Source organism: Syngnathus leptorhynchus, chromosome 3, assembly GCF_054491065.1.
Source record: "Syngnathus leptorhynchus isolate UIUO chromosome 3, UIUO_Slep, whole genome shotgun sequence".
In the NCBI taxonomy this organism is placed as follows: Eukaryota; Metazoa; Chordata; class Actinopteri; order Syngnathiformes; family Syngnathidae; genus Syngnathus; species Syngnathus leptorhynchus.
Genome location: NC_141197.1, coordinates 13933142 through 13957164, shown reverse-complemented (window position 1 = coordinate 13957164; position 24023 = coordinate 13933142). Strand labels below are relative to the sequence as shown.

The window sequence follows — 24023 nt, the reverse complement described above, 5'->3', positions numbered from 1 at the left end:
CTTATATAATACACTCAATTTGTAATTATCTCTCTTTGTGGTGTGCTTTAGTATCCATGTAAAATAAACATAAACGTTGCTTTTTGAGTCTAGAATGCGTATCAATATATATATATATATATATATATATATATATATATATATATATATATATATATATATATATATATATATATATATATATATATATATATATGAGACCATGGCTCATTCTCCAAATTAAAACAAATGAATACAAAGAGAGTTACAACAAAAGAAGCTTTGGAGGCAAGTGTTGCAACATTTTTGCAAACAATAGATGAAAAATAGATTTGATTGTTGATTTTTTTTTTTTTTTACTACAGCTGTCATGTAAACAAGTAACACAAATGAGGGACATTCTTTGTTGAAATCTTTCGGATGAAACATGCTACAGTGTCAGATACTATGTTACTTATGCTCAAGAAGAATAACTGGGAAATGTATTTAAATGTACACATCAGTTAAATAAGCTGTAGGATAGAAGGATTAAAAAGTACATTTATTACATGACTTAGTGCATCGAGAACCGGCGCCATCCATTTACAAAATATACAATCGGCTGTCCATCGAGACTCCACCGTAGCACGGGATGATGACAATACATGGGGAAAAGAAGCACACGCGGGATATCTGATTCAATCATGTTTTCATCATTAAATCATCTGATATTTTGAGAAAACATGCGCCAAGCTCTATATACAGTTTGATTGTGCAGTGTAGGAAGGGAGGTGCAGTTGTAATGTAATGTAACCAATACGATACGTACATTAGATGCCAGTTGTCCTACCTCCAGGGGCAAAGCACAGAGAGGGTCGCTTCAAAGTGGACTCGCTGCGGTGACCGAGGAGCTTTGTTAACTTTGTTAACTGTGGCCGGCTGGGAAGGCTTCTCTTTTCCTGGCTGAGTCAGCCATGGCGACAAAAGTTCTGCGTAAAGGTCTGGGGGCACTCACCAGGAACGTTGTAGGTCCCGCCCGGCTGTTGATGTCTTCAATATCTACTCTGAAACACAAACGTTATAAAATTATCTTAATTTATGCTCTCTAGCCTGAGCTTCCACCAGTCCCGTGTAAATTACGTCAGGGCAAGCAGAGTTACCCGTGAGCCGCCTACTAGCAGCCACACTCCTGTGTGCCTTGAGGCTGAGCGCGACGGGGGGAACGGAGCTGGCGCAATGCGGCATCTCCGTACTGGATGCCCGATCCCATCCTCTCTGGATCCAACTCCCCTGAATTAAAGAGAGAAAGAGCCGAAATGAGGAAATAAAAAAAATGGATACAAAGTCAACCTTTGCAGATTTGCCATTCTCATCTACTTGTGATAATGCCACTTGTCATAAAAAGAAGAGTGGAAGTGAATTGTTGAGATTTTGCCAATGAAACACTTGTATCTTGAAAAAAAATGTAAAGTTTCAAGGGGAAGTCAACCCCAAAGGATTTTTCTTTAACGTCAGTGACCTCACTAGTCTAAACACGACATTCCGATTAATATTGTGTTTGTGTCTCCCTCTTGTGGAATCCATACGCAATTACAACCTCCCTTTGAGAGCACAGGTGACATTCACCAATTTCTGTTCATTTCAAGGCAGGGGTCAGTTCCTCTTCCCCTTCACTGAACAGAAAATAATTTCTACTTTTGTACATTTCAGTCTCTGTACTACTTTTCTGTATCCTACAGTATTACAGGGTCATGAAAAAGATTGCTGCATGTGTCAAAGTAACCCATGAGCTCATTACAGCGGCGTCGCAGTCATGTGAGTCTTCGAAATGTGAACGAAATCCCTCCCTACCTGATTCGATCTTGTTAAGGATTTTGCGAGCGCATTGCACAAAAGCTTCTTCCACGTTCTCCCCTGTCAGAGCGCTGGTCTCCAGGAACATCAGTTCTGTGACACACAAAATGCTTTCATAAAAAAAAAAAAATGGAGCACCCTCCTACCGAATACAATACGAGCACACATAGAAGCAAAAAGTTACTTCGGTCAAAGTAAATTTTACCGTTCTCCTGAGCGAAGCGCGACGCCTCCAAGAAGGTCACCTCTCTGTCGGCATCCAAATCCTTCTTGTTCCCGCACAGGATGATGACGATGTTCTGACTGGCCAGCATTCGGGCATCGCTCAGCCACGTGGTGAGAGCGTTGTAGGTCTCGCGACTGCAGTGGGAAGTGGCGCGTAAGCCGTCAATGCAGTCTCCAAAAGGTTCGTGATGTGTGAATGAGTTGAATGAGATGATAGGGAAGTGCTTCATTACCTAGTGATGTCATAAACCAACAGGGCTCCTGCTGCACCTCTGTAGTAACTTCTGGTCACTGACCTTCAACACACCAATAAACATTTAGAATAAAGTTCTACCCAAATGGAAGCAAAAGAAAAGGAAATGCATCCAATGTATTATTTTAGAATTCTGAGTCTAATCCAGCTGCATTATGTGTCTCAAGTTTTTATTGTGTTCTAACCCAAAGAGGACTGAGAATGAATTTGCTCATTCTAGATGACAGCACTGCATTGTGTTTGTAGCCACATTATGGAAAACGACCTTACCTGAAGCGTTCTTGTCCAGCTGTGTCCCAAATCTGCAGTTTGACAATTTTGCTAACCACATTGATGATTTTCGAGCCAAACTCCACTCCGATGGTGTGATTTGATTCATCCTTAACTGGGATTAAATAAAAACATCAAAAATACAATTTGACAGTTAATCACACTCGTTGTAAACATGATGAATATGTGTCATTTTTGGGTTAGATCTAAAAAAAAAACAAAAAAAAAAACAGGAGTGGGTTTTAAAGATTCATATAAAGTGTGTTATAATGATGTAACGATGACCTCCACATTTTGCTTATTAATTTATGTATTTCCTTTACCAGCACAAAACAACATCACAATACTGTAACAGCAAAACATATCCGACTTACATCTCTTCTCTATAAACTGATGCAGCAAACATGATTTGCCGGTTCCAGCATTCCCAATGACCAGGAATTTAAACAGGAAATCTGAAGAGGAAATAAAAGAGTTAAAAGCTGATGTTCTTAAAAATCCATCAGATTTATTGTTATGGTGCATCAATACAGCCTTCATTGCATACAGAAAGGGGGGAAATGTACACGTCTATCAAAAAAAAAAAAAAAAACTCAAATAGGTTTCACACTAAACATAAAGTCAATTGTAATTTTGGGGGGTGCCACAAAATTGAATCATTACATTTTATATGGACACTTGGATGAAGCCACTCAAGCAAATGGGACATTCAAAACACCACACAAGACCTCAGAGCTGATGTTTTTAACACGGGCACACTATGCAAACTAATTATGAATCCAGAATGGAATCAGGGTAGAATGGCGTTTCAGACACACCCAGTAATTTAGTCATCCTTGCTATTCACATGTTATTCATATGTTAAAACATAGTAATAATTTATTAACAGCACAGGAAGACATCAAAGAGTAATTTGTAAATAAAGACAAAAGTCAGTGCTTGGATGACACATACAAACAAGTCACCAGACATTGTGATTGTAATGACGTCTTGAAATTGTGACTTCCGTTGTCATGGTATCTATGAGGCCAGCATCCCTTTGCCAGCGGCTAGGTTAGCATGCCAGCTAATTATTTACGATGAGGGAAAAAATGCCCACTCGAGTCGACACACCTGCCCCCTTTCCCATCTCTGAGACTTCATGACGATGTCGACTGCAGCCATTCGACAAAATAACAAAAGGAATATCTTACCGTAAGACTCCGACATCGCCAGTTTGGCGTTTTTGCAATAGTCTCAAGTGAGGATCGCAGCTGGTTGACAGATTGAAAGCTAAGCTAAGTGAAGGAAAATAGTCTTGTTGATGATCTCCCCGGATTGCGTCTGAGTTTTCCTCTGACTTCCCGTCCGTGTTTTGTTGTTTCAAAATAAAAGCTTATTGACTCAGGAGTTGCGACAACCTTGATAGCGTCGCTCTGCAAGTTTTATCCAGTTTATATTATTAGTATTATATATATATTTTTTATAATTCTTACAATAATAAGAATAACATAACAATACATTTTAATTCATTTAAATGAATTTTAATTGGTCAATTAATTTAATGCGATGGATTTTTTCGGAATTATAAACTATAAAACTATAAATTATAACGCATGATAAAATCCGTATTACGCAAGGTTTTAAAAGTTAAACTTCAAAACAAAAAATAGTCTAAAAAAACGTATGCACTCAAAAACAATATTTTTAATTCGCCTCAAAAATACAACTGAAAGTCAAAATCTATTTCTGATTGAAATGTAGTGTTGATCAGGGTAATGAAAATGAATAATTATTGTAACAAATAATTTTATTGAATCGCAAACTGTAAACTGCAGCCCAACTCCAGGTCACAAGGTGGCAATGTGGTGCGCTCCACAGAGAGGAAATGCGCGAAAAGCATACAAAACGAAGGCAAATTGCGGCTAATTCTGCTAGCTTCCTGCTAGCCCAGCAGAATCGCTAATTATTAAAACATGGCTGCTGTACTCACTCCGAGACCACCGTGCGACAGTAACCCCGCTACGCCCGGATCACAGTCACTAAAGGTAGCGGCGGTTCTACTCAGAAAATGTGACTTGCTGATATAATTGTTTCGGGAGATCTGCGTCTTTCCATGTTAACATGACTGCGAATTAGCACGGCAATATCTGCTACTGTTGTTTTCATTTCAGCGTGACATATGTTGGCTAATGTATATCATTTTAATTTAATGGATAACTGTTTGTCTATTTTGTGATAAGATTCTGACTTCTTTTGTCAAACTCTCGGTGATTATTAGACTGTTTTCTCACTGTTCCACAACAAACACTCATCTCTATTTAAACAAACGCTAATGTTTCTGCTATTGATGCATTGCTATGTATCTGAAACAATATAGTAGATATCATTATAAGTTACTAAAGTTAGTCGTGCAAGACTTGGTATGCCCATTGAATTATTTAGCTGTCTGTTCCACTTAGGAAGTGAAATAATGATCTCCCCATGATTAAATTTAAACCTCACCGTTACCGTTTTACATTATAATGTTATACAAAATGTATAAGTCGTTGGAAATATAGAATTTGCTAAATGTTTGTTTTTGAACTATCATTGTTTTTCCTATGTGGTGTTAAACAGTCTAATACTTATAGGTCCGCACCTCAACTCCTTTCAATTCTACACTTTGTTTTTCAAATAACTCTTTTTGTGATGTAAAAAAAAACAAAACAAAACGGCTTCATCAAACCATTGTGTGATTACGATTGCATTTTAAGAGATTTCAAATATGTTTTTAATTAAGATGTTAAAAATTACGATTAAACTGTCAGACAATAGACATTTGCCTTGAAATTGTCTTCTTCTTTAGGAGGACATAACAGAAGAGGAGTCCAATGATGGCAGCCAGCCCCCTAAAAGACGACGAATGGGTTCAGGGGACAGCTCACGAAGCTGTGACACCTCCAGTCAGGACCTTGGGTTGGTTTGCTTCTTATTCTTACAAATCTATCGTGTCTAAATATAGCTTTGAAAATTTTTGGTCATGCCGCTACCCCATTCCAGGCCAACATATTTCCCAGCGGAGAACCTAACAGAGTACAAGTGGCCAGCAGATGATACGGGAGAGTATTACATGCTGCAAGAGCAGGTCAGCGAGTATCTGGGAGTCACGTCCTTCAAGAGGAAATACCCTGGTATGAATCGGTCTGTTTATGGTTTTGGAACATTTTGCTCGAAAATTTGTTGAAAAACTAATTGAAAGTAAAAGAAACGTGTTTAATAATTAAGTTTTAGCAGGAAACAAGTGTAACTTTGTCAACTTTTTGTTTATATTTTGCTCTAGACATGGAAAGGAGGGATCTGTCGCACAAAGAGAAGCTCTACCTTCGTGAACAGAATGTGATCACTGAGACGCAGTGCACTCTGGGTAGGAAGCATCCGCCTCTAGCAGAGTCAGTCTGACGTTAGCATTGGTGTCAGTGCCAAGTGTTCAAAGTTAATGCGGTCTGTTTTGTTTCCAGGTCTAACAGCTCTGCGGAGCGACGAGGTGATCGACCTGATGATAAAAGAATATCCCGTCAAACATTCGGAGTACTCCGTCATACTTCAGGAGCGAGAACGACAGAGGATAGCTAAAGAGTACTCCGTAAGTACATATATAGCCAAATGAACATATTATGTGTCGCCACTTCTTGTTTTACTATCATGCACTTTACAAAAGGCATTCGTTTCCTGTGTGCAACGACTGTTGCGTTACAGCAAATGCAGCAGCAGAACCCTCAGAAGGTTGAAGCCAGCAAGGTTCCAGAGTACATTAAGAAGGCGGCCAAAAAGGCAGCTGAGTTCAACAGTAATTTCAACAGGGAGCGGATGGAAGAAAGAAGGGCTTATTTTGACCTCCAGACGCATGTAAGTCTGCTAAAGCAAAAAAACAATCATTCAAGGTCCTTAACATCATACAACTTTGGATGTTTTTCCTTCACGAGTCTCGACTGTACTTTGTTGGTCCCAGGTTATCCAAGTGCCGCAGGGCAGATTCAAGGTGCTTGCTCCAGACCTGACCAGGACGGGGCCCTACCCAGTTGCTCTAATACCAGGGCAGTTCCAAGACTACTACAAAAGGTAGATCATTTCGAGAAGAACATGAGTGAAACTAAATGTCTAACTCTTCGGGTTGAGTGCTCAGACTATTTGGAGTTCAACCAACTTTGCACAACATCATCCTTTGAGACTTGGTAGAAAATTTTTCGGCTAACCAAACTCTATTGTGCCTAACAGGTACTCTCCCAATGAGCTGCGATACCTGCCTTTGAACACGGCTTTATTTGAGCCTCCGCTGGATCCAGATCTGCCTGCGCTGGACTCCGAACCTGACTCAGATGATGCAGAGGATGACAAAAAGAACCTAAATTCTTCGGTAAGACTGGACATGACAAATAATCCAGTCTGTTGTGGATGAATGAGCCTGATGTGGGGGGCACTGCATCTAGGGCTGGGCAATCAATTATTGATATATCTTAAATAACTTTGTGGTCACTTTGCGTCCCTGCAGGACAGTTCTTCAGGCAACACATCAGACGGTGAAACTCAGGAGGCGGGAGGCCAAAAGTCCAAGGCTAAAGACAGGACATCTACGCCGGGCAAAGATGGCAGCCACCGCCACTCCCACAAAGCCACCCCGGGGCACAAGGTAGAGGACAAAACCACCTGAACTCTTCTCCAACAACAGCAGCAGCACTTTTCTAGCCCTCCTCCTCCTTTTTCTACTCCTACGACCACCTCCTTACTCCATCCGTCCCGACATTCCCTCCCTTAGCTTTCTTCACTTTGTTCTCCAGTTTCTACAGTTTGTCTCAGCTGGAACCAGCACACACATTTGCCCACACACTACCGCTGAGGTTCCTGTCTTCACTTTTTCTTTCTAGGATTACTACATTGCTCTCTTTTTTTTTTTTTTTTTTGGTCTCCTTCAACCAGACTGCGAGCAATAAGAACTATAAGAAAGGAACAGTTCCGTTTATTTTGCAAAGCACTTTTTGGAGTTTTCCCCCCCAGTGTGGACAGAATAATTTTTTCCTCGTTTGAATGTTTTCAGTTTCTCGCTTCACTTGTCTAAAGACAAAAAGATACTTGGCAAGACAAGTTCAAATCCTCTTTTGGCTGCTACATTTTTGTTTTTGAAAAGGAACATGGATACAGATAACAACAGATTCATTTTGTGGTTGCTTTTAAAAAGTAGTCAACATTTAAAGTAGAGAGTATATTTACTTGTATACCTGAAGTGTGCAACACACTTAAATGTTTACTGTGTGTGTTGGTGTTTAAGATATGTGTGTTGTGCCGTTCTGTGGGTAATAATCAGAGAGCGTTGTAGTACAACGCAAAAGCATCAGAGAGGCAAGCTCGAGTGCCGGAAACCTAAATATCCACTTGTCTCTCCAAATCAGGGGCAGGGAACCTACCACTAGTGTATTCCATCTGGCTCGCCATGCATTTCTTTAAAGAAATAATAATAAATAAATAGAACTTCCAGAAAAAAGTAGCCAATAAACATAAAACCCCAACAAATGCTCATAATAGTTGTGGTGCTTTGAGATGCTGATCCACTCCATAAAATAAATAATAATGCATTATCTTTTCTCCATGGCTGTTATAAAAACAAAATGGCCCCTAATAGAGGAAAAGGTTCCCCACCCCTGGTCTTTAATTTCACATACAAAAGGGGCCCCTGCCATTTGCAGAGGTTAGGGAGCTGGTTGGCCTGCGAATAGCAAAAGTCTGAGTATCGTTAACACTCATTATAATTGCTTTTTTTTTCCCCCTACTGTTTTAGTTCATTTCAAATTAATTACACATTGCAGTTTGATCACAAGGCCATGTTCTTTTGCACATTTTTCTTATTTTATGTGACATGCAGCTAAAAAAAAAAAAAAAAGGGTCCATGTACTCTATTTAAATGAGTGCAAAAGGACCTAGAGTAATGCTAAATATTTATTTAAAAAGTCTTCAAAAAGTAATACTTTTGTAACTACAGAGTAACGTGCACCTTCGTCTGAACTACGTATATATACGAACATTAATATAGTTACTATTCGTTGAAAAAAAAATATTTCCTTGTCTCCAGATTTTGTATATCACATAGCCAGTTAACAACTCTGGTCTGGTTCCAGATGACAGTGCATTATATGCAATGTTTTTTGACTTTAGTGTTTTGAATAATGTGATATTTTCAGCTTATCAATAAAAGGTTATGATTCAAAGCTGATTTTAAATGGTCTAATTGCCTCTACTTGCATTCCACGTGGGATTAATTCACGTCTCTTCTCATTCCAAAATGAATCACGACAAAAGGAATCATTATAGATGAGTAGGTAAAGCTACATCGTTCTCAAGTTGAGGTCACAAAAAGTAGATCGTACAGTAGATTAGTGATGTTCCCGTTTTTAGACATGTTAAACGACGAGTTTGTAATAAAAAGGAGAACTACCTAAAACTTGACCTCAAAGTGAAAATTGATCTTAGGTGCCTCTCATGGGCCTCGCTTAGATATGAGTGTTTAAGATGTACTTCCAAATAATGATTTGATTTTTTTGGGGGGGTAAAACATGACCGACAAATGCTTTGCTGACTGGTGTTTATAGCATTGTTCTGCCTTGCAGCCTAAGGTCATTCCCAATGCTATATGTGGCATTTGCCAGAAGGGTAAAGAGGCCAACAAGAGAGGCAAACCTGAGGCGCTCATTCACTGCTCCCAATGTGACAACAGCGGTATGTACGCACACTTCTTACCTTTTACATATTCAATTTCCCTTTAAATTTTGGTTGGGCCGACAATAGTTCGTGCAATTTTGATTTGCAACTTTTTTTTTGTCACGCTATTCATCTTTTAAAGTTCCTATTGAGCCCTTTGAGGAATGCGAAGATGCATTTAATGTTAAAAATGATTCATAGCAGCCACGTTACACACGTTTAACTCGTATTTAAAAGGGAAAATTCTGATGATTATTACGTTTGTGGAATACGACTTAAGCTGCAAAATTCACCATTTTGACATTTGCTGTCGACTAATAATGACATCACAGTTGGCAGGTCCCGGGTCACAAATAATCACGGCTCGGCCTCAGAAAACCGGCGGGCCAACTGTCTCGTTTTTTAAGCAAAATGTTTTTTCTGTCTCGTGCATGTGTGTGTCTCATCTATGTGTTGCTGTGTCACTAAACGCAGGACACCCATCCTGCTTGAACATGAGCGCAGAGCTGGTACGCATGATCCAGACATACCGCTGGCAGTGCATGGAGTGCAAGACGTGCACCGTGTGCCAGCAGCCCCATCATGAGGACGAGATGATGTTCTGCGACAAGTGTGACCGTGGCTTCCACACCTTCTGCGTTGGAATGGGCTCCATCCCCACAGGTCACTGTCTCATAGTTGGCTGTTTATTTCCCCTTTTATAGATGTGACTAATTGTTTGTTTTTTTCTCATGTTTCAGGTCTTTGGCTGTGTGAGGTATGTGACAAAGATTTCAACACACCCAAGAAGAAAGTTGGAACGAAAACGCTGAGAAAACCCAAGTCGGCGCAGAAATGATTTCATTTAATGCCATGGAACAAAGAAAAAAAAGTACTTGAACATAACGTATTATTATGATTGGGTACCTATAAGTTGACTTTTTTATTTTTTATTAATTTTGTTGTTATTGTTAATGGGATTACAGTAGTACATGTTTTTATATTCAATATATGTTTCACAACTTCTCAACTGCATTTCATTATTGATGTTAGTGACACTATTTAACAGTTCACCTTTTTGTACCAAAATATGGATGTGATAACCAAGGAATCTGTTCTGGATGGAAAAAATGGTGCTTTTATCTATGTACTAGTTAAAAACTAAAGGCCAGTTTCACGAATTTCAAAACTGAGCAGTTTTAGTTAACTGTATCTTGAGTTCTGTCATGGTGCTAATTGTCTTTTTAAATGTAGTGTTTATAGTTTTTGTCCTGTTTATTCAAATATGTATCTTAGGTACAATTTCTTTTCACTCTGCCTACCTGGTAATGATGCCTTTGACTGCAACAGGCCTGTCAATCAAAGCTACAATACATCATATTTTTGGATTTGACTTGAAAATGAAAACATATTTTTCTACTTTTCTAGAAATGTACTGCAGTGGTCGTAAATTGTGATTTGTTAATGTCATTGTCACTGAATGATTTTTTTTTCAATAAATATGAATAAATACCTCACTCAATATGTCATCCTTTTTCATATCCATCTATCCACTAAATAATAATAATAAAAAATTTTTAAAGTCGTTTGTTTGATGTTTCTACACGAAACAATAACTATTTTTTGCTAATTCACAACAGATAACGGGAAAACTGAAGTATGTCATGACACAGGTCAACCAGAGAGGGCGCCCGCGTCCCTTGACCAACGTTAATGTGTTCTTTGAAGAAGAAGTAGCCATATTGCAGTGATACAGCGTCTTTACTAGGTTGCCGATCAAGCGTTGTGTTGTCTGGCTCTATTATTAATATGCACTCAGTTCAAAATTATACAGACACGGGTAAGATGAAGGACTATCATTACACGGGGCCAGTGGAGCACCGGTTCTCACCGTATACGTTCAACGGCGGGTAAGTTTACTCTTTACTTGCTCGCTCGTTAGCCTGCTAGCTAACGTGTTACATCAAGTAAATGACCAGCTAATGTTTTGTCGTGAAGAACAATGATTATTACAATACACGCATGTAACTCCAACATTTTTATTGAAGACACCATAGTGCCAGAATGTGGTATTGATATGGTACGCCTTTGTACAATGATTGTTTCACTTTCCATAATCATTATGACATTGTTAGCATAAAGTGCACGTACTTCCTCCGTTGGTCATGAAATGTTTTTCTCAACAACAACAACAAAAAGTGTCTATATGAAGATCTGTAACTCGTGTGATTCCACCAGGACTGTACTTGCGCTGGCTGGAGAAGACTTTGCAATCGTAGCTTCAGATACCAGGCTGAGTGAGGGCTACTCAATCCACAGCAGAGATTCTCCAAAATGCTACAAATTGTAAGTTTCATTGCCTCTGTGTTGTTGAGGATCACAAAACGTAAACAAATCGGTTTTTATGATCTGTTATAACCAACCATGTGCACTTTGTGATTGTCCATCTGTCACTTCTAGGACAGACACAACTGTAATTGGCTGCAGTGGTTTCCACGGAGACTGTCTGACACTGACAAAAATCATTGAAGCCAGACTCGAGGTGGGCTAATTTATTGGGTGTCTTGTATTTTCGTTGCATATCTGACATCCCGCTTAAAATTGATGGACATTTCTTTCCTTTCAGATGTACAAACATTCAAACAATAAGACCATGACTTGTGGAGCTATCGCTGCCATGTTGTCCACCCTCTTGTACGGCAGGAGGTTCTTCCCCTACTACGTTTACAATATCATTGGCGGTCTCGATGACGAGGGTACGTGGTAGACTAACACTCGCGTCACGTTTTTTTTCTTAATATATCTGCTTTGCGCTTCTTCAAATGGAAGGTGTGGACATTTTTGAATGTGTTCTTTATACAACGATGTAATGTTCAATTTAGGCAAAGGAGCCGTCTACAGCTTTGACCCAGTCGGCTCCTACCAGAGGAACAGCTACATGGCTGGAGGATCAGCTAGTGCCATGTTGCAACCACTACTAGACAACCAGGTACACACCATGATTTCACTTGTCAAAAAAGACTGAAAAGATTCAAAAGTTGCCATTCACTAATGGTTAGCCAGTTGACAATTCGCCTCTAACCTGAGCTTACAATGGCTATCTTGACACTCTTTGACTGACTCCCTACATTTAAAGCCACACTCACTGGCCGCATTTTTCTTCCCAGATCGGTTTCAAGAACATGGAAGGTGTGACACGCATTCCTCTGAGCCGCGAGAAATCAGTTGAGCTGGTCAAAGATGTTTTCATCTCGGCCGCAGAAAGAGATGTTTACACCGGGGATGCCCTTCAGGTCTGCGTCATAACAAAGGAGGGAATCACGGAGGAGACCATTGCGCTGAGAAAGGACTAAAGACAATTGTTGCATCTTTTGTCTTCATTCCTCCAGTAGCGCTTCTTTTCATATTCACACTGCTCGTTTGCTTGCTTGACTGCAGATTCTATTCAACGGGAGTGTTGAGCCAAACATTAAAGAATTTCTTTTTTTAACCAGGAAACCCATGTCCAGTTCTGGTACCTGTCGTTTTTTTTTTTTTTTTTTCTCAAGTCATTTTTTTCTTTTCTTTGTTCCTGTTATTCGAACCAGGATTCATTATCATCACTCCTGTAATTATAAATCTGTGCTGACAAATTACCATTCTGAAAAGCAACGTGCAGTTATTTCTACATTTTTAATAAATGTAAAGAATTGGTCGCTTTTTTTTTTTATTCTGTTGCACAGATATAGTCTTAACTTCACTCTCGTTTCAAAAAATAAATAAAAAGTCCCAGGAGTTCATTCACAATTGATTCCCGCACACTGAAACTACATCACAACTTGCTTATGCCTCAACTCATTTTATTAGTTTTGCTTTATAGTCAATATCAAATTGATATTAATACAGAAAAGGCTTTTCTATATTCTATATTCTATACGGCGAGTATATTTTGAGTTACTTTACTTTTTAGGTCCAGAATCCAGGGAATACTTTATTGAGCCAATGCACATATTTTACATTTTTTGCAAATGCTCATGGCACACTACAAAACAACGTCAAGTATTAAAGTTGTCGGGTATTAAATCACCCGATTTATTTGGAGCGGAACATTTAACATTCTGCCAAGCACTGGCACGATCAAACATACAGAACATGAAAGCAAACCAATGTAAACAGTGCTTGGGGAATCACTGCTCTACTATTTCACTGATGTGCTCCCCTGAGTTTAAATCCATCCTTTGTGACAGTCTCTTGAACAAGATGTGGGACCACAGACTCCTGCGGTATTCTCCCAAGGTGCTGCCATCGTCACCTCTCATCACGTGAAGAGTGCCATCTTAGGGAATCACCAACCCACCATTACTGGAGGGGGGGGTGGGTCAAACAATGAATGCTGAACGGAGCTTTTGTAGCCTCAGACACAAGGCTCACAAAGTGACTTATGCAGTACAGCCATGAGAGTGGTCCTTGCCCTTCGTTCTCGCACAAGCGCATTTCTCTTCTGCTTTTCCAGGCTCCACAATCTGGCTGAAGCCGCGCTGAATTTGGCCTTTAAAGCAGCAGGAGAACTGGGCAATGAATAGTTGTGGTCCTGGTTTTAAAAAAAAAAACACTGAATGTATGTCATTTATTTACAAATCAGTCAGCACCATACATTATTGAGACCCATTTTATAATCCTTGCAGCTTTTTGAGCTAGCACAAATACTTACAAGGGTAACATTGAATCGGGGTTTCTTTTTGATGACTTTCGGAGGAATGGGTAATGGTAGACCCTCCTGAGCTTTGAGTGAAGTTTTTGTGGTTCTTATGGTACTTGTCCTTTTTTCTTCATGCTAAAAAAAAGAAATACAGATTTAGATATTTATTAACCATCACCCATTATTATTCTTTTCCACCTTTACTCCTTAAGACAATAAATTAATTAGTGGCACTTCTCTCATTTCATGGTTTTGAATTAAACAGTGGCCTTTCTGAACTATAAGTAAAGATGCATCTTTGTAAACATACTGGTATTTGTCGAGGTCGATCCGGGAAGTTGAACAAAGATGGAATGACTCCAGTTCTAATCCGGCAAATCTGTCCAGTTTTGTCAAAGTCATAACTTCTAAAATGTTGACTGCAGAGCACAGATTCATCACTTGCAGTAAAATCTTTCCTCCTCATAGCTTTTTCCCACAGTCTCCTCATCTCATCATCTCTGGGAAATCTAGAAGAAAAGAAGACACATATGTAAAGAAAAAGACTGTACACAACAAAATTAATCTAATTAATGATGAGCCAATACCTATATTGGAAACCAAAAGATTTTCTTGTGTTTGACATCACATAAAAATCATATTAAAAAAATCTAGTAAAAATGATATGATTTTCTGATACAATACGTCGACGTACCCAGTCCCCACATGGAATTTACGATCTCACGATTTCACTACTAATTTACTCCGTAATCAAACACAGTGCAGCTCAGCCTCTGATCTCCTTTTGGCAGTGTGTTGAAATCATTTGAAACATCTTTTAAAACTGCAACATACTATAAAAGTAGTTTGCGACTGTGCAACAAAAAGAAACTTCAGGTCACAGGATGACAAAGCCTAGAAACTTTTTTATTCTTGTAAAAGATTAATTTAGTCTTTTCGGTGCGTGTGTGGCACAACACAATCATCTGTGGGAATTTGAAAATTGCCATTGGCTGGAAATCAACTGGCAGTGAATGGGTTAATCTTGTGACATTTTGCCAGTCAAGCTTCTAACTCATGTCAATGTTTTGCGCCTCCAATCTGAAAATCAGGCTACTCGCCAGAGTGATCGTTATTATTTCTGCATTATGGTAATACGCCGCCATTGCGCTGAGATGGTCAGATTTTAAAATCAAGGCAAAAACAAAGACACAAACATCAACGCTTAGGCTTCAGAACAATTATATATGACACTGTTAACGTTTTCAAGCAACAAATTATCTCTAAGATCTGGGAGACAAGAAACTCCCAACAACATTTAATGATGAAACAAGAGTCAAAAACTGTTCTTACTTATGAAAGGTTATTCCCTGTTTCTTTGATTCGACTGTACGGCGTTGTGTGCAACCGATCGCAGCACAATGTGCAGGCATCCTTATGAATTCTATTTTTGTGCCGTCTCTAAGCGTGGAGGTTCGTGTAGCATTGCCCCTACTAGCTAAGGCTGGCCAAAAGCACGAAGCTCAATGAAAAAAAAAAAAGAACGTGTCGTATCTGCCCTGCTGGGAAACGGTAGAACGCTGCCGTCAAGCAGTCCTTTTGCGACAGTGTCGTATTGAAAAAAAAGGTTGCTGTATTTGTGTTTGGTTAGAAATTTGACCGGGCGTCCTCTAAGATCATCGCCCTTCAACTCACAGTTCAAAATCTCTTGGCCATTATAGATCGTAAACAAGCGTTAAAATCATGGCTGGAACGATTGCACGCAAAGCTATAGACCACTTGAAGAGCAAAGATTTTAGAGATTACTTGATGAGGTATGTAATAAAACTGCTATGAGCAGATGCGCTAATGTAGCCGCCTAGCTATCTATGTATATGTCGCTCATAAGTGACAGCAAGCAATGTTTGCTGAGCTTTAACTTATAGTTCAGAAAAGTATTCTTTGCGAACTATTTTAAAAGGACCAAACCTAGATTTTAACATGTCAAATGTCACAACGGTGGTTGTAGGCAACATGAAAGAAAAAAGAAATTGCAAGCAAGTACACGGAAAGACGACACGTTGAATTTGCTCACACACGTCGTCAATACATGGCACATTTAATTGACTCATTTGTTTTGTCTTCCATGCGACCCTGCAAATTGAAAAACCATCACCAGCACGGTAAGTCTTGTTTATCTTTATGTGTACTGGTTTTCTCAGAAAAAGATTATATTTTAACCATAAAATGCATTTTAGAATTAGTTTGATGCATTTCAACAGCAGTACTCCCAATTATTATGAAAGGGACTCTTATTTGAGTCCTGCTTTGTAATCATGTGAGTGTATGACATGCTTACTTTTTTTTATTTTTTATTATTATTATTCTTTTATATTGTGTGTGTGCACGCTTACAGCATTTCTGGGGTCCAATAGCAAACTGGGGTCTCCCTATAGCTGCCTTCAGTGACATGAAAAAGAGCCCCGAGATCATCAGTGGCAGGATGACCTTTGGTAAGATTCATGGACATTGTGCTGCATGGCTGACTTTTGTTTTGGCTTAAAGTGGGAGCCGCTAGGGTAGAAAGCACTTGATGAACCGTGCTTGTAAAGTTTTCAATGAAATAATAAGGCAGTAATAAACCCTTTTCCTGTTCTTCTCAGCTCTGTGTTGTTACTCGCTACTCTTCATGCGTTTTGCCTACAAGGTGCAACCACGTAATTGGCTGCTCTTTGCTTGCCATATGACCAACGAGTCTGCACAGCTAGTGCAGGGTGCTCGCCTCATCAAGTACAAGTAAGTCCATTTTGGTTTCAAGTGACCTTTTTGACATTAAGTTTTCAAAATAGTTGAAAAATCTTTTGGAATTGTGCTATTGTTGGGAAAAAAACACACAAGGTCACATCATAAATCTGCTAGTTCTGCTCTATTCTAATGTAGTCCTTTGTAATAATTGTTCCATACAAAATATTCTCTCTGTTTTTGTATGGTTTCAGCATGGAGAAGAAGACATCTTAGTGATGAAACAAAAGAGTTCTCTATTCACCTTACTGACGAAAGAAGCTACACAAACGTGTGCATCTGTCTAATCACTGAAGCAGTGGCTGTAATTTCTGCCCCTCTTAACAATGATTGTTCACCCATATGAAGTTATATGCCACATTTTACAAAACCAGAGAATATTTTATTCTTTAATTTATATTTGCATTAGTCACTGGGTGAATGCACTTAGCACTCTAGATCAGATGGTTACAGTGTGACATTTTAATTTGTATTCCTTTTTCAACATCTCGTTGAAAATGTTTCCCTACAAACTATGCAGTTTGAAATTGGGCGATTTTCGGGTTAAATTTGACAGGGTGAAGACACAAAGCAATAGAGACTGTTACGTTTGAAATGAAAAGAAAATATAAGGGCGAATGTGGCAAAACGGTGACGCTGACTGGATGTGATTATTTGGCTAGCAAATATGCAAATCAGCTGTATACCATGTGGTACATTGTATGTCTTTCCAAGTCAAATTGTCCCTTGTTAATTATGTCATTCTTTCGGTTTATAAAAATAAACTGGCTAAAACCACCCGACCTTACTTTACTAAATGATTTATTAGCTTTTTGGTGGATTATATTTCATTTATGGTCAATGTTCAATTTACTGGTCTGAAATAGTTTTTGTTGTTAGATTCAATTGCAAGTTTTACCCGAAACCTGAATATCCCTAATGGTTTGTGAGTGGTGTATCATATATGAATAAAATATCTTAAGAGCACACACCATAAAATAAATGTTACTAAATTGTGTCAAAAGAAAAATCTCATCAAAATTATTTTACTTACAAAACTTAGACAATGTAAAATGATTATGCTGTTGTATGAATGGAAACTGGACAAGTTCAATTCACCTGTGAAGATTATAGTGCATTTTAGATTCACCCTGAAATTTCAGAAGCCTGTTTAATAATAGTTAGGAAACACAACACATAAGTACAGATACTATTATTATCAATTCTAATCCTCTGAAATGAACGCGGGAGCCATTTGTGTCTCTTAACACTCAAACTGGCACCCCTTACACTTGGATGAAAATGAAATGTTCCATCATGTGAGGAAAGGAAAATGACGTACAAAGCTCTATTTAAGAATGCGTAGCTCCTTTCCGCTTTCCACCAGTAGGTGTCAGTGCAGTCACTTTCCCCTCACCAAAACAAGAAAACAAACATGGCGTCCCTCTGCAGCGACGAGTGGACAGCAATCTGCGATAAATTTACCAACGCCCAAAACTTTACTGAAGTCAAATCCCGAACCGACCCGGAAAATGACCCCTATCGTTCCAAGTACAAAGCCAGAGACCTCCTCCGGGAGATCCACTGTTCGCTGAAGAGTTTCGATGCCGGTGATGGGGAGGAAGACGGCGGGGCGCAGGGCGGTGACCAACCTCCGACCGAGCTGCCGGTGGACGGTCAGCTCGAGGGAATGTTCGAGCGGGGCTCCAGCGGCGACTCGCCAACCGGACAAAGGACGGCGAGGCTCGCGGCTGTGGAATATTACCTAGGCGTGAACCATGTGGACACGGAGGAGCTGTCGGCAGGCCAGGAGCACCTAACGAACTGCATGAAACTGCTGGAGAAATGCAGAGTATCGAACGAAAATGTGTCTTTATTCATCCATGTCCGGGTAAATAGCTCGCCTGGGAAGATGCCAGTCGTGTGCCGTTGAGTTCAAGTGATTTATTTCATGAAATCATATTATATTTTAATTTCTTAATTGAGTAGCATTTGATTTGGCTAATTGCTTCAAATACGTGTATGTAGATATTAGCGTCTGTGTTGCCATCTGATCATCACTATTGTTGCCTTAGCAACAAGTTTGCTTCTTTCAAATGTTTATTGTAATGTTAAACATTTCAGTCAGCCCCTCCAAAATAAAGGTACAGCAAACATAATACTAAAAACTGTGTTAGTCAAAACCCCAAAGGAAAGTAAATGTGTCATTCCAGTAGTAGAGATGAGTATTTCTGGGTTAGGATAACCAATCACTCATTTTTTATTTTTTGTGTGTGATTCCAGAACCAACTGGGAATTCTCTGGGCAGGTCGGGGGGAGACTGAGACTGCACAGGGATTCCTGGAAATGGCCGAAGCAATCTACCTGCGTTATATGAAGGAGGTAAAGTTGTTTGTACTTCCGCCATGACCGCCGTTTAAATAAAATGTAAATAAAATTTAAAAAAATGACAGGATGGAAGTCCTCCCACTGATCTGGTGGAGTATTTTACAACCAACGAGAAGCTGCTGACACATCAAGAAAAGAACAAAAAGTAGGTCTTTTTTTTTTTTTTTTGTATCCTAAATTAATTATTAGCTTTTGCTTCTTTTTTTTTTCCAGTTCTTATATTCAGCTCTTCTTTTACCAGGTTCGAGTTGGCCTACACGCACACAATGTATTACCTTGCTCAGGTCTATCAAAACCTTGGTGAGTCTAACTCAGCTTTTTTTTTTTTTCCTCAAATGATTTTGGGTGGTGGAAAGTAACACAAGTGTCTCGCCAGGTCAAACGGAGCGAGCTGCCACCTATTGCCACAGCACCTTGCAGAGACAGCTCCAGTTAGGTCAGTTCAATCCAATGGAGTGGGCTCTCAATGCCGCTACGCTGTCACAGTATTACATCACAAAGGTAAGTGGATGGAACTTGGTTGTTTCTAATCTTCTAAACTCACATTTTTGTGATCTTCAGTGCGAGTCACAAGGTTTGTGTGTGCTATACCCTCAGGGGCGATACATGGAGAGTAGACACTGCCTCTCAGCAGCCACCGTTATATCTGGTTTAGCAGGAGATGTTCCGTCTGAGGCTGCCGCGCAAGAGAGTGAGTGTTTTGTGTTTCTTCCTCGGGTCAGAGCATTTTAGCAGCACACAAGCTGTTTTGTTTGGAGTTGTCGGAGTCATGGGAGATGGTTAAAGTGGTGTTATGACCTCACCCACTATGATGCACATATTTCCCCCCCCCCATCATCTATAAATGACATGGCTAATTTAACTCATTTACTCTGATTAACTTATGATCGGCACATTTCAAATAGAAATAAATGGATCTACTCTTCTCAGGTGAGGTGGAGAGCGAGCGTCGGGATCAGCTGAGGCAGAAGCGAGCCGAGATTGCAAGATGCTGGATTAAATACTGTCTCATTCTCCTTGAAGATGCCAAGAAAGCGCTGGAGGTGATGAAGTCTCTTGCCTTCTTGTGTGTAGACTAAATTATGATGATTATTTCTGCAACATCCTTCTCTTTGTGCGTGTGTTCTTCGTGAGCAGGACAATATCGGGGAGCTGGATACTGATCTTCAAGAGGAGTTGAAGAGGAAGAGGAGGCTTGAGGTGGAGGAAGAAGAAAAGGGCAGGAAGAGCGCTCAGTTGTTTGGCTCCGAGGATACTTTTGATTCGATCGCAAGCATGGAGGAGAAGGTCTCTGCGTGTTCTCTTTTTACGTTTCGTAATGTTTGTTTCTATTTGTGTCCAACCTACCAAAAAGATTCATTCGTCATCTTCATCTCAGTTCAATAGGATCAAATTATTGAACTGAAAATGATCATATTGTGCCGATTGGGATTTCCAGGTGAGCTGCTTGCTCCCGCTGGACTTCAACGAGGCCCGGAATGTATTTTTGGTGGGACAGAACTATGTCACACAGGTATCGCAAGCACTCACAATGCATTTACTCACCTATTGTCTCAGATAGACGAATGAAAAATAGGAATGGAAATGGAGCCAAGTATGTTGTACAGTAGATTTTGTGCTGTCACTCGGCAGACTTTTTTTTCTTTTTGCTTTGACTCGTGATAAAGAAAATAAGATACAAAGATCAATAAGACCAAACAGCATTTGCCTAATCACTGGCAACTATGTGGAGAAAGCGTTGCAAACTATGAAATCTGAATTAATGTTTTCATTTGTGTGTGTGTTTACGCCTCCTCTCAGGCTAAGGAGTACTTTCAGATGGACGGCTATGTGACGGACCACGTTGAGATCCTGCAGGATCACAGCTCACTCTTCCGGGCTCTTGCCTTCTTTGAGGAAGACGTGGAGCGACGCTGCAAGATGCACAAACGACGTGTGGATATGCTGGAGACCATCTGTCTCGGTATCCCCTTGACACCCGAGTTGCATTTACCGGATTGCATTTTCCATCCCGGTTTTGAAATGAAATCCACGCGCCCGCTTCTCCATAGAACTGAACGCCCAGTACTACCTCATGATCCGCAGACAGTTGATGTTTGAGCTGGCCGAGATCTACAACGAAATGATGGACTTGAAGCTGACTCTGGCGAACAGATTGGCTGACACACAGTCTCTCGATAGCCACAACATCAAGAAATTCAACAGTCTATGCATCGCCTCCAACAAGTGAGCGGTTTTCAACTTTATTTTATAAGGATTATTTTGGATTATAAGTGAGTCTGACAGATTTTGTGTCAATGATTGACTTTTTGAATCCTCTCCTCTTCAGGTACTACCAGATGTTCCTGGATTCTCTGCGCTCTCCAGAGGGGAAATTTCCCGAGCAGATGGAAACGGAGGTGATCAGACCGGCCCTGGTGGCCCGCTTCCGAATGGCTCGAATGCACAGCCGCATGATTTGCTCTCTCCCGAGTACACAGCTGGACAACCTCAACAACTCACTGGAAAACTACAAGTATGTCGATACGGAGTTTCATTTGGTAAATCTGCACAATTCAACGGGCCACCAATAAGGTAGCAGCAGTTGAATCTTAGCGTCTACAAAGAGGGAGTACCAATTGTCTTTGGAGACCACAAATTCACAATGTGGCATTTTTGTCGACTCAAAACTAAGCATTCGTAGTCTCAAATTTAAATCCTGGCAAACTTATATTGTCTTGCCTCAGATTGTGCGAGTAATGTTTAATTGTTTTTTTTTTCCAGTGAGTCATGGATTAAGTATACTTCCCCAAATTCCAGATCATTATGAAAAGCTTATTATACCCTCTTTGTTTTCCAGATACGTCGTTGAGTACTGTGAGGCCCACCCCGAAGCCGCTGCCGTTGTGGAGACGGAGCTGGAATTGAGTAAGGAGATGGTCGGCCTGCTTCCTCTTAAAATAAACCGCCTCAAAGCCAGGATGGCCGCTAACAACTAAATTTGGGGCAATTTAGCGTTTTGAATTGGTCATTTATCGTCCGTGCCGTCTGTGCATGCTATGTGCAGTTCAGTGAATGATCACATGCAAAAAAAAACAACATTTATTCCCATCATCATAATCTTGCGCACATGTACCTTGAAAGCCATTCTTACTTTTTTTGGGCTTGCCATTGGCTGGGCCGGATAAGGCCTGGTGAGCTGCATGAGAAGTCTGATTCCACCTTGGCAAGCCTGGGACCGTTCTGAAATCGAAAAATGACAAAGAATACATGGCCCTTTTAATAAAAACTGTAGGCTAACATTTACAAATCATGAAAAGACACATCTTAACAACGCCTTGTATATAACTAAATGTATTTAAGACTCATTTTGTTGTCATAATTAGGAAATATAAAAATAAAACCACTTGACCAATTAGTCAATCGGACGATTTTATCAATAATTAACAAGTATTTGCCAATCAAACACAGATCTAGTTTTTATCACAGATTTAGTGTTTTATTTTGCAACAAAACAGCTGTGCCGTGTTGGAATCACTCAGAATGATGTCCTTACTCTTTTTGTCCGTTAGAGGGCGCCCTGACTCCATCAGTCCAATAAACATCTCTTCTGAGACAGTGAGGTATTGTGCCAAATATCAATTAGTGCCGCAGAAACTTTTAACAGCTTCTGCTTGTCACTGTCAACAGTCAAGCAAAACTCTTGACACCACACATGTTCGAACATTTCCCTGAACATTCGACCTGTTTACAATACGTCATCCTTGAGTTGTTTCATTTTGTCAACAGAAAGGAATTTTTAAATACAAAGCATTCAACTAAATAGCCGATGAATCAGTTCATCTTTTTTTTTCTTTTCTGGCAAGTAACGTAATCGGTGTTGGCCTTAAAAAAAAATTCACATCATTCAGGGTCTAATCGTGATGAATGAATGAACGCGACCTTTCACTTTCACCGCCTCTTGAGGGTCAAACACCACATGTGTACTGTATCAGTGATGCTTTATGCGCTGTAAAATAGATAAAAGCCTTCCTACATGTTGCCTTGTAAAACCTCAGTGTCCCCCCCCCCCCCCCCCCCCCCCCTCCATCCTAATAGAATCATGTTAATGTAAATAATGTATGCAATGATAATAAATTCTTTAATGATCTTCTGAACGCATCCATTTTGTACCATTTTCTGTGGGGGAAGTGAAACTTTGCTGTCTGCATGTTCAGGTGAGTGTTAACCATCTGAAAAGTCACATGCTGACTTTATTACTTGATAAAAAGGTTTCTTTTTACGAAAAACTCATCACTCATATTACTCAAGGTTTCTTTCTATATATCTATATTTCGTCAGTTGTCAGCGTAATGGATTGCAAGAGACACATGAACAACACTCATCCGACCGCAAGACCTTTGACTGAATTCACGATGCTTCCTCTTTAAGATGAATTTGATAAATTGAGATTTTTGTGACCATGATATAGCATAAAAATATAACTCAATTATCTTCATGTAAAAACAAAAACACCAGACTGGTTCAAGTCTACTAGTGATGTTCCATCCTGCTGATGGTGGGGGGGGGGGGAAAAAAGACTCAATCTCCCACATTGAAATGGCAACTGAGTGGGAGTATAAAGTATTTGAACACTAAACTATTCGAACATCAGCCTGTGTGACAACTGATAAATATGTTTAAAGTTCTTGACTATTGTGAGGAAAGCAGCAGCTGCATGTGGTACTTGTTGAAAAGTTTTGCAAATGTGTCACTTCCAGTTAACACTTATCTGAGTGTTAGCAAGAAAGTCATTTTAGGTTCATGTCCAACATTTAGCGGTTATTTCGTCATCAATGACTTCATGTGTGTTACTGATAGAAGAGCCTCGTGCCATTTCCTGAACAAGATTGATGTTACCATTTCCTGCAACTTGGTGTTGATGTGGCAGCTGAGACGAATGCTTGATTGACTGATGAATGCTTGACGGAGACTTGGAAGTAGGGAGGATCA

The 24023-nt window shown here is 39.8% G+C and overlaps 6 protein-coding genes across 7 annotated transcripts; 4 read left to right on the top strand and 2 right to left on the bottom strand.

The window, feature by feature from the left end:
• Window positions 1-167: 167 nt before the first annotated feature.
• Window positions 168-3900, bottom strand: rab4a (RAB4a, member RAS oncogene family). Of its 2 annotated transcripts, none has more exons than XM_085907933.1 (8): window positions 3754-3900; window positions 2935-3015; window positions 2561-2675; window positions 2271-2333; window positions 2018-2172; window positions 1810-1905; window positions 1119-1248; window positions 168-1022 (listed from the first exon to the last, which is right to left on the bottom strand). In XM_085907933.1, the coding sequence occupies exons 1-7, from the start codon at window positions 3767-3769 to the stop codon at window positions 1133-1135; spliced, it is 642 nt and encodes a 213-aa protein (XP_085764059.1). In that variant the 5' UTR covers window positions 3770-3900; the 3' UTR covers window positions 168-1022; window positions 1119-1132. The 2 variants fall into 2 exon arrangements, with proteins under 2 accessions (XP_085764059.1, XP_085764060.1); XM_085907934.1 differs by having other exon boundaries at window positions 168-1017.
• Window positions 3901-4427: 527 nt separating this feature from the next.
• phf10 (PHD finger protein 10) lies at window positions 4428-10764 on the top strand. The gene is made up of 12 exons (XM_085908374.1): window positions 4428-4587; window positions 5388-5497; window positions 5582-5712; window positions 5862-5945; window positions 6040-6164; window positions 6278-6427; window positions 6531-6640; window positions 6797-6935; window positions 7071-7208; window positions 9178-9286; window positions 9743-9931; window positions 10009-10764. The coding sequence occupies exons 1-12, from the start codon at window positions 4516-4518 to the stop codon at window positions 10104-10106; spliced, it is 1455 nt and encodes a 484-aa protein (XP_085764500.1). The 5' UTR covers window positions 4428-4515; the 3' UTR covers window positions 10107-10764.
• A 180-nt stretch (window positions 10765-10944) lies between these two features.
• On the top strand, window positions 10945-13021 carry psmb1 (proteasome 20S subunit beta 1). The gene is made up of 6 exons (XM_085907160.1): window positions 10945-11157; window positions 11486-11593; window positions 11708-11789; window positions 11874-12003; window positions 12130-12236; window positions 12415-13021. Exons 1-6 carry the CDS (start codon window positions 11057-11059, stop codon window positions 12598-12600), a joined length of 714 nt encoding a protein of 237 aa, XP_085763286.1. The 5' UTR covers window positions 10945-11056; the 3' UTR covers window positions 12601-13021.
• Window positions 12987-15510, bottom strand: LOC147059395 (THAP domain-containing protein 6-like). Its single transcript, XM_085907161.1, has 4 exons — window positions 15258-15510; window positions 14236-14434; window positions 13938-14060; window positions 12987-13817 (listed from the first exon to the last, which is right to left on the bottom strand). The coding sequence occupies exons 1-4, from the start codon at window positions 15335-15337 to the stop codon at window positions 13641-13643; spliced, it is 579 nt and encodes a 192-aa protein (XP_085763287.1). The 5' UTR covers window positions 15338-15510; the 3' UTR covers window positions 12987-13640.
• mpc1 (mitochondrial pyruvate carrier 1) lies at window positions 15505-17462 on the top strand. The gene is made up of 4 exons (XM_085907162.1): window positions 15505-15722; window positions 16300-16396; window positions 16547-16679; window positions 16880-17462. Exons 1-4 carry the CDS (start codon window positions 15648-15650, stop codon window positions 16899-16901), a joined length of 327 nt encoding a protein of 108 aa, XP_085763288.1. The 5' UTR covers window positions 15505-15647; the 3' UTR covers window positions 16902-17462.
• Window positions 17463-18032: 570 nt separating this feature from the next.
• kifbp (kinesin family binding protein) lies at window positions 18033-23102 on the top strand. Its single transcript, XM_085907159.1, has 13 exons — window positions 18033-18555; window positions 18948-19046; window positions 19118-19197; window positions 19294-19352; window positions 19429-19553; window positions 19650-19743; window positions 19983-20095; window positions 20190-20339; window positions 20491-20565; window positions 20853-21015; window positions 21104-21278; window positions 21382-21567; window positions 21892-23102. Exons 1-13 carry the CDS (start codon window positions 18100-18102, stop codon window positions 22028-22030), a joined length of 1914 nt encoding a protein of 637 aa, XP_085763285.1. The 5' UTR covers window positions 18033-18099; the 3' UTR covers window positions 22031-23102.
• The last annotated feature ends 921 nt before the right edge of the window (window positions 23103-24023 follow it).

Excerpts from the sequence above, each read along its gene's own strand:
- phf10 (XM_085908374.1), top strand. The coding sequence starts at position 4,516 with ATGGCTGCTGTACTCACTCCGAGACCACCGTGCGACAGTAACCCCGCT. Across the intron at positions 5,946-6,039 it reads TGAGACGCAGTGCACTCTGG|GTCTAACAGCTCTGCGGAGC; the intron begins GTAGGAAGCATC and ends TTTTGTTTCCAG. Across the intron at positions 7,209-9,177 it reads AAGCCACCCCGGGGCACAAG|CCTAAGGTCATTCCCAATGC; the intron begins GTAGAGGACAAA and ends TCTGCCTTGCAG.
- kifbp (XM_085907159.1), top strand. The coding sequence starts at position 18,100 with ATGGCGTCCCTCTGCAGCGACGAGTGGACAGCAATCTGCGATAAATTT. Across the intron at positions 21,016-21,103 it reads GCTGGAGACCATCTGTCTCG|AACTGAACGCCCAGTACTAC; the intron begins GTATCCCCTTGA and ends GCTTCTCCATAG. Across the intron at positions 21,568-21,891 it reads AACTCACTGGAAAACTACAA|ATACGTCGTTGAGTACTGTG; the intron begins GTATGTCGATAC and ends TTTGTTTTCCAG.
- rab4a (XM_085907933.1), bottom strand. Across the intron at positions 2,676-2,934 it reads TCAGTTTATAGAGAAGAGAT|TTAAGGATGAATCAAATCAC; the intron begins GTAAGTCGGATA and ends ATTTAATCCCAG. Across the intron at positions 1,906-2,017 it reads GCGCTTCGCTCAGGAGAACG|AACTGATGTTCCTGGAGACC; the intron begins GTAAAATTTACT and ends TGTGTGTCACAG.
- psmb1 (XM_085907160.1), top strand. The coding sequence starts at position 11,057 with ATGCACTCAGTTCAAAATTATACAGACACGGGTAAGATGAAGGACTAT. Across the intron at positions 11,158-11,485 it reads CCGTATACGTTCAACGGCGG|GACTGTACTTGCGCTGGCTG; the intron begins GTAAGTTTACTC and ends TGATTCCACCAG. Across the intron at positions 12,004-12,129 it reads TGGCGGTCTCGATGACGAGG|GCAAAGGAGCCGTCTACAGC; the intron begins GTACGTGGTAGA and ends TGTTCAATTTAG.
- mpc1 (XM_085907162.1), top strand. The coding sequence starts at position 15,648 with ATGGCTGGAACGATTGCACGCAAAGCTATAGACCACTTGAAGAGCAAA. Across the intron at positions 16,397-16,546 it reads CAGTGGCAGGATGACCTTTG|CTCTGTGTTGTTACTCGCTA; the intron begins GTAAGATTCATG and ends TGTTCTTCTCAG. Across the intron at positions 16,680-16,879 it reads GCTCGCCTCATCAAGTACAA|CATGGAGAAGAAGACATCTT; the intron begins GTAAGTCCATTT and ends GTATGGTTTCAG.
- LOC147059395 (XM_085907161.1), bottom strand. The coding sequence starts at position 15,337 with ATGCCTGCACATTGTGCTGCGATCGGTTGCACACAACGCCGTACAGTC. Across the intron at positions 14,435-15,257 it reads CAGGGAATAACCTTTCATAA|ATTTCCCAGAGATGATGAGA; the intron begins GTAAGAACAGTT and ends CTTTTCTTCTAG. Across the intron at positions 13,818-13,937 it reads CCCGATTCAATGTTACCCTT|GACCACAACTATTCATTGCC; the intron begins GTAAGTATTTGT and ends TTTTAAAACCAG.